Genomic DNA, 8,563 nt, shown 5'->3' with positions numbered 1-8,563 from the left:
CAATCTGCCTGATGGATGCTTTTAGGTTTAATTCTTTGTCCTGAATTTGGTCACTGAAAGAAAACGGGGGCAAAGTAAGTATCTGTTTGCCTAGGAATGGGTCCTGGATGGGAGTTTTTCTCTCCACTATATAAAGCATGGGCTCTTTTACAACCAGAATTTTGTATTCTGAGAGTCTGGAGTCCAGAATCAGTAGAGAGCAATTCTGAAAGCTTTGCTGTTGTTTAGTTTGTTTTAGTGATCTGGACTCTGGAATGGGAAGGAAGGTACTGGGTGCCCCTTACCACTCCACCCAGGTAACCCCTTTAAAAGACTTTTTGGAGAATCTGTATTTGTCTGCAATGTTTTAATTGGTATAACACTTTTCACATGTATCCAAAAGAAATGTTGTATCCTCCACCACTAGAATAAGTTAAACAAAATCTAAAGCTATTTTAGATCCACGGTGTAAAATAGTGTGGCTTTCTGGTCCCTAGAACTCACTTCTGCTGTGCATCTGGGAGAGGCAATCATATTTGCACACAGCTCCAAAGAACAACCACATGAGCAAATCAGATACATTAATTTTGGGAACCACACTACAATCTGATACAGATACTTGCAACTACATACCTCTGGCATGTTCTCTTCTGTCCACAAACCTTCTAATTCCCTTTTTTTATCCATCTAGCTGACTGACCTTCAATGCATGACTTCTGGTCATGTTCTCTTCCAATCTTTGGCTCTTTGATTTTTCACATAACTGACTGACCTCCAGTGTTTGTCCTCTCTTTTGTTCTCTCCGAGCCATAGACTTTCATATATACTTGGACCATCCCCTTGGATCTATACCCATTTGCCTCATACCAGGACATTCCTTTACCTCTGGCATATTCTCATCCTTGTCCTTTCCCCTGAGCCTATCCACCTGGGGGTTTCCAGGTTACCTGGCTGTCTGTCTGTCCCTACCCAGGCACCATTTCTTGTGTACTTACACGGGAGACAACGGACAACACAACTAGCCTCCCCAGGCTGAACAGAAGCTTGCTTATTTGTGAACACTCCTGAGACAGATTGTGGAATTTGAGCTTGGGGGTAGCATTGGTTCATAACCAAGGACCTCACAATCTTCAATTGTTTTCTTGACTTGTTAAAGAGCCCCCTAAATAGGGGGTTAACAAGGTATCCACCCCCTCCCAAGGGAATGTGTTCATGGGTACATTAGGACACCTTACCCATTCCCACAAAGAGTTTAATGTAAGTACCTACAATACTTGCACATCAAAATATGCAGCCAAATGTAGCCCAGGGATTCATGAGTGATATCATCACCAAAACTGATAAGCCATTGCTGGGGATGAGAGAGCAGGTTTTTATAACTCGATCTTGCGGCAAATTCATCCGTTCCGTAAATCAAGCTCAAATTAAAAAAAAAAAAAGATTGGGGCTGTGCTGATTAGTGAATGCAGCGTCGGCTGCAATCTTTGATCAGCTCAGTGTGTGATCCCCGGCATCTTCTTAATGAATGGAGCCATGGATTAATTAACCTCTAGTGCCCCCGGGAACGCAAACAGGATGATATATTTTAAAATTAAATATATCTAACAATGCCAATTAGGATGGTACCGATTTATTGATGTAGATATGTAGGTTGAACCCCTGCACAATATATACATTTCTTTTAAGGCACACATTCATTTTTTTTTCAAAACAATGTCAACATCAACATAAAATTTAAAATTTCCATTTATTAGTATTGCTTAAAAAAGCAATAATAACATTTTCAATATATTTTTAACATCATTTTCACCAAGAAAAAAATCTGATCCATCTGTACTTTACCAGAAGACCGATATTTGTCCAGCTCTGAACCCTCCAGCTATTCCTTTTGTTTGTTAGTAGTAGACACTTTTACACTTCAGTGCGCGATATAAAACACCCCCATTGCTGCCCCTACTCATTATTGTTTCTTTTATAAGAAATGCTTGGATAAACATCAAACTTCTAGAGACATTCTAAAATACTGAAATTTACTGCTAATGTTTTTTGAATAAATAAATGATTGTTTCTTAATTTACTGATTCATACATATCCCTGCTGAGATAAATACAAACAGGAACAGAATGTGATAGTGGACTGATATTAGGCAATGAAATTAACATTTCCCTTATAGGGATGTGAAGACCCCAAAATATGCATATATAGGAAAAATGTGAGACAGAGGGTTTTAAAGCAAACTATTTTTTTGTATTCAGTAATATATTTCTCACAGAATACATGTAACAGAGATAAACAATTGTAAAGCCTAGTATGGACACACACAATGGAAAGTGTGCCAACCGGGAGTCCTGAGATCTACGTGGTAAATCGTGCGTACAATTTACCTTGTAGATCACAGTGCCAATTTGACAGTTATTTCGCTACAATCAAAAACAAAACTCTTTGCAATGACACCTGGTCTTTACCAGAACACCCTGCAAAGGTATGTTCCCATCAAAATATGGTTTTGGTTCTGCTATCTGCAGTCTCTTTATTTAGCCCCTTGTCACACCATTGTCAGCATTGAAAAAAGTTTAAAAGTAGTTCACAGACAATAAGCCGTACTATGTAAGCAGTGTATTGAATTTCTGATGTAATTCTATCTGGGAATGGGTAAAGATCACTAAGCACCCCAGTCATCTCTCAGGGTAAGGAGGGAGTACCTAGATGCCCTCAAATTTAAAGGAGCTTCAAATAAGCCCCCCAGACTCCCAAAGTACTTTGGAGGAGAGGTTGTAGGAATGAGTTTAGAGAATGCACAGAGGCTGGTAATATTAGGATGTGAGTCACAAGCTTGCTACCCCCACCCCCGGACTTTTTCTTACTTCCCACATTTCATGGTGCCTGGAATAGACCGGTAACGAAATGCTACATTTCTGCACACATCACATAATATTCAGAAATCTATTTGCAATGGTTTACCTAAAACTACAGACTAATTTATAGAGTACAGATAAATCCAGGTCAGTATTCATGTATACAATGTAAATTTTTAATGCAAGCACCTAAATTTAGTTTTGTATTAGCCTCTTGCAGCCTACTCACCAAGCTATACAGAAGGAGAAGGACATTTTGCTTTAATCCATTCAGGTGTGTGCAAGCAATATACTAAAAGAACAAAGTGTCACTATCTAGTAACAGAGTGGAGGTGGAAAGAAGAACGAAAGTCCTTTTGCCAGTGGAATACAATTATATAGGATGCATTGCCCTGGTAAAAAGGAATAGATGGACCAAATGCTTAAATCTGTCATATATACCAAGCTTGCACTGGGGATAGGGCCAAAGATTTGCAATGTTTAGATATTTGCAAGTAGTAAAGTGGGTGCACCAACAAGGCAGGTAAAGTATAATTAGTCTGGAATTTCTCAGGGGAAAGTGGGAGAGAATGGGAGGGATGAAATAAATCCCTTACATATAGTTGTATTCCCTAGTTCTCCCTGAAAACTTGAGCATGTCTTTCCTTGTGGGACTTTTGCGAATAGGTAAATTTTTGTATGTAATTGAAGATTATATCTGGTTTTATCACTTCATTTTAAAGTGCATGAGCTTTAGGGGTAGACCCTAAGGTTTATATATTTTAGGGTCTACCAAGAAATATCACTGACCAAAGATCATTGGGGTGATGGTAAACAGATCATTATTTACTTGTATCTTCAAATACACAAGAATTAAAAGGCATTGTGGCCCATTTGTGTGTGCTAAGGGCCAATGTAAAATGACCTATTGGGTCTCTGCAGCGAGAAGTACCCATTTCCACCATAGTACACATTTACACATCTTACCTTGTTTTTTTATCAATACATTGGACCTGATTTATTAAGGGTCCCCAAAACTGTGAAAAAACAAGTTATCATGGATGAACATGGGTGATCCAGCAAACCTGAAATGTAATAATTAAAAATGAATTTGATATTTGTTGGTAAATTCTGGACAAAATCCTGGACAAAATTAATTCCATGTTTCCAGGTCCTTCCTTGACATTCTTTTCCAGTCCTGGGGAACTTTAATACACCAGGCCCAATGTTCCTGGAACATTTAGTAGTCTTCCCATAACAATTTTGTTTTTGAATTTGGCTGCTGTAGTGACTTTCATGAGACCACAACAAATCACAAAAATGTGTTCTTCATTGTATTATTGGTGTTCGGAATTGAATTTGGCCTCAACCTACACATGAAAAACTAAGACCAAATAGGACCAGAGAAATTCATCCACATTTTTACTTATATATCATTCCATGATTTTCTTTATGCTTGCCATGAAAGTACCTTCTGTATGACATTTTTTTCTGTTTGGTAATAATAGCTGATCAATTGATTTTATTACATTTTGTTGGACATACTTTGTAACATTTTCACACTGAATTGGAGGCTTTTGGTTAATATTTTACTTCTCTTTCTGAGCTGTGATAAATATAAAATGAGTATAATCAACGAGATCACTAACATTCTTTCTCCTCTGCACAGCGCAGTAATCAATATTGAACCCCGATTTCTGGAGAGCAGATTTGACAAAACTCTCATCATATTTAAACACATGAAACTGTTCTGCTCCAACTAAGACGAAAGTCGTGTTTAGCGCCCCAATAATAATCAGGTGGCCCCCAATTTTTAACAGGTTTGAGATTTTCTCCAGGTTTCTCATGTATTCGTCTTGATCCTTGCTGATGAATTCCAATAACCACGCACTGATGATGCAGTCAGCAAGAGGTAACACCAGCGGGTCGGTTAGATTCTCCTTTTCAAGGCTACACATCACAATCTGCCTGATGGATGTTTTTAGGTTCTGTTCTTTGTCCTTAATTTGGTCACTTAAAAAATCATTGAGGGAAAAGTAAATATCTGTTAGCCTGCTGTTTGCAAAAAAATGTGTGATGTTAAAAAAATGTGGGGATATGTTTCACCTATATGGAGCATGGGCTATTTTAAAACCAAAGTGTATTCTGGGACCAGAATCAGTAAATAGTAACTCTGCAAGAATTGCTGTTGTTTAGTTTTTTTCAGTGATCTGGATACTGGAATAGTATGTAATGTATTAGGTGGGCCTTCTCATTCCACCCCACCCAGGTACTACCCTCACTCTTTTTGCAAGACCTGTTTGTCTGTAATGTTCTATTTGGCATTTCATTTGTCACATGTACCCCGAAGAAATGTTGTATCCTCCACCACTTCTAGGATGAGTTAAACAATATCTAGAGTCCTTTTGGACTTGCTGTGTGAAACGGTGTTGCTTTCGTTTCCCTGAAACACACAAACTGCTGCTGTGTCGCCAGGAGAGACAAACTGCACCACAGGCAATTCGATTAGCATGCAGCTACAGTCATGGTGCAAATCTAATTGGTGCTGCCTGGACATATCTCTGGCATGTTCTCTTGTAACCACACAACTTCTAATTCCCCTGAATTATCCACCTAGCTGACTGACCTTCCATGCATGACCTCTGGCTTGTTCTCTACCAGTCATTGACCTACTGACTCATTTTAATTATTCGCATGGCCAGCTGACCTCCAGTGTTTGTCCTCTGATTTGTTCTTTTACGGCCACAGACTTGGACCATCTGCTTTGATCTATACCCCTTTGCCTCATACCAGGTCTTTCCTTCATTCCTGACAAATCATTTTCCTGTCCTTTCCCCTGACCCTGTCCACCTGGAGGTTTCCTGGTTGTCTCTTCCTGCCCCTCCCCGGGCTCCATTCCTTGCTTACTTACAATGGACACGGAAAACACAACTGGTCTACGCAGGATGAGAAATTTGTGAAGACTACTGAGAAAGATTTTGGAGCTTGGTCAAAACATTGGTATTTAACCAAGGACCTCTCAGTCTGTATTTGTAGCCACCGAATTGTGAGGATGAGATGATGATGGATGACTTGTGGTAGAATCTGAGGGTACCCTTAAATAGGGGGCTGACCAGGTATCTCCCCCTCCCAAGGGAATGTAGTCATGGGTTCAAAATTCCCACAAAGAGTTAAACGTCAGTACCTACAGTACTTGCACACAAAAAATGTAGCCAAATGTAGCACAGGGATTCTTGAGTAATATTATAACCCAAACTGATATGCCATGGCAATGACATAAAGGAATACGGATTTGACTCATTTGGAACTAATAGAAAGTGAACGTTGAAGTTTGCTGGAATGCATTACTGTGAAAAATCAGCCACGTGAGGCCCTTTTACATTTCACATTGATGCAGAAAAATATATTTACAGCACAATGACCCCATAGAAATGGCTCACTTGTCCTGTTCATACTGTCACAAATATTCAACAGCAGACACATTACCTTTTTCCTTCCATCTCTTCAATAGCAGTCTTTGTGTGAGTCCAATTAAAAGCTCCGGTACGATCGCCGAGCCATCTGCGCACTTCCATGGCACATTTTTCATTGAACTTCATAAGAATGATATCTCTAAAGATGTTGGAAGCTGAATATAGATGGTGAATGATAGAACCATAGCTGAGGTCAAATAAAAGTTCTCCATGAATAAATCCTGTTATAAAATAGAGTTATGTACATTTTATTCACATGGGGTTGGCAAAATGTCTGTATGTAAATCTAAATACAAAAATTAAATTTAATCTGTAATGCGTTGAAGTGAAGTCATTTTATTAGCACATAATTGTGTGTCTCCTTTCTAAACCATAATGATTATTACTCCTTTGGAATGATGAGACTCAAAATGAACTTTATGCTCCCAACCATAATGCTTCATTTAGAAAGTATGCAACACTATCACAAAAAGCACACCAATCCAACTGTGAAGCATGCAGATGGAAATCTGATTTCCTGGGGGTGTGCGAGCTACAGGTACAGTGAAATTGAATGGAAAGATGAATGCAGCAGGGTATCAGTAAATATTAGAGGACAACATGTATTCATCATTCTGAAAGCTGCACATGTGACATCCTTGGATCTTCCAACATAACAATGAGCTAAACCACAAAGTATCTTGATCTCAATATCATTTAATTACCAACATTTGACAAGCATGGTCCACAGCGGTCACTATTAGGAAACCTGCAAAGAACATGAGGACCACACTGGAATCAGGCACAGGTCCAGAAAAGATGGAGCCATGGGCAAATATAATGTGGTAGTTCTTTGTCACACTTGGGAAAACAGGGCCACTAGGGGGCACTACAGCTTGCACAAAAGGGGTGTGAGCCCTAAAAAGGGCCAAGGCACAGAGTTTAGGCGGCAACCAGGTCTTCTCCAGAGCCTTCAGTGGTGAGGATGTTGTGCTGCTGGTCACCACCAAGTTGCAGTCCTTTGGCACACCAGGGTGTGCAGGAGGATACAGAGTACCAAATCACAAAGCAGAAGAATTGACAAGGAAGGCCGGGGTCAAGGCAGGCAGCAAGCAAGAGAGGTCAGGTCACAAGCCAGGGGTCAAATACCAGGAATCCAGGAAATAGACACAGGGGACACTGGGAGCAACAGGAGGCACAGGTGACACAGGAAATCCTCAGAAAGAGAGGAACACTAGAACAGCACAAGGAAATTGGCTGGAAACCACAGACTGGGCAAAAAGGGGTTAACACCAGACGTACAGGGACTAGCTCAGCAGAACTAGGAGCTCAACACTAGTGGAGACACATTGCATGAAAGTTGAGTACTGTGTTTGAGCTAGATAAATAGCCAAGGATGAATAAGGGCTGTTTCCTGATTGGCCGGTGAGTTGGGCAAAACTTTTAAAGCTGGGGAGCATAGGCACCCACAGAGTCAGAACTGCTCACATGCGCAGGAGACAGACACTTGCGCTTTATTGAGGAAGAAGTAAGTATGATATCCTTAATGCACAGCTTTACAGCTTTCTTGCCCTTCTGTAAATTGGAGATGGTAATCAGTAACACTGAGATGTAACAAAAAAAATGGCAAAAACAAGAATTTTTGAGAAAAAATGTCATTGTTTATAATACTCAGAGCTTTAACAAGCTACATATCAATCAGTTTAGTTTATATCTGTTATTCACAACTTTTCACAGTAAGCTCATCCACTGAAAATTCAACAAAATTTAATTGTTCGGTATTAAAAAAGTCTAAGCAGGCACCTCATTGGGTAGACATTCTAAAATACCTACATTTACAGTTAATGTCCTTTGGAGTGATCCAACTAAAATAGAATTTTATGGTCACAACCATAATGTTTATTTTATCCATTTGTCAATTGTTTTATTAAGTATGAAACAATTCAGTTTCAGCAGAGAACCCAATGGGTACCGCGGGATAGCAGCACTCCAATTGTTGCCCCCTACTCACTATTGTTTTTTTCTATAAAAAATGCCTGGATAAACATCAAAATGTCTTCAAAAGATGTTCTAAAATACTGAAATGTACAGCTAATGTTTTTTTCATAAATACATGATAGTTTCATAATATATTCATTCATACAGACCCCTGCTGAACACATAGTGAAAATTCATCATAGGAAATTTCAAAGTGTCATCTGCGAAGATCATTCCCTCCTTGTCAGAGAAGTAATGTTCAAGGTCCCTTCTAGCATCAAATTCATGGACGTGGTAGAATTTCTTTGGCAAGCAATCCAT

The 8,563-nt window shown here is 39.4% G+C and overlaps 1 protein-coding gene across 1 annotated transcript; it reads right to left on the bottom strand.

The window, feature by feature from the left end:
- Nucleotides 1–4,402: 4,402 nt before the first annotated feature.
- LOC140340280 (indolethylamine N-methyltransferase-like) lies at nt 4,403–8,563 on the bottom strand. The gene is made up of 3 exons (XM_072425337.1): nt 8,413–8,563; nt 6,300–6,507; nt 4,403–4,826 (listed from the first exon to the last, which is right to left on the bottom strand). Exons 1-3 carry the CDS (start codon nt 8,561–8,563, stop codon nt 4,403–4,405), a joined length of 783 nt encoding a protein of 260 aa, XP_072281438.1.

This window comes from Pyxicephalus adspersus, chromosome 11 (genome assembly GCF_032062135.1).
Source record: "Pyxicephalus adspersus chromosome 11, UCB_Pads_2.0, whole genome shotgun sequence".
In the NCBI taxonomy this organism is placed as follows: Eukaryota; Metazoa; Chordata; class Amphibia; order Anura; family Pyxicephalidae; genus Pyxicephalus; species Pyxicephalus adspersus.
Note: the sequence above shows the minus strand (reverse complement) of the source record. Positions and strands in the feature narration are given on the sequence as shown.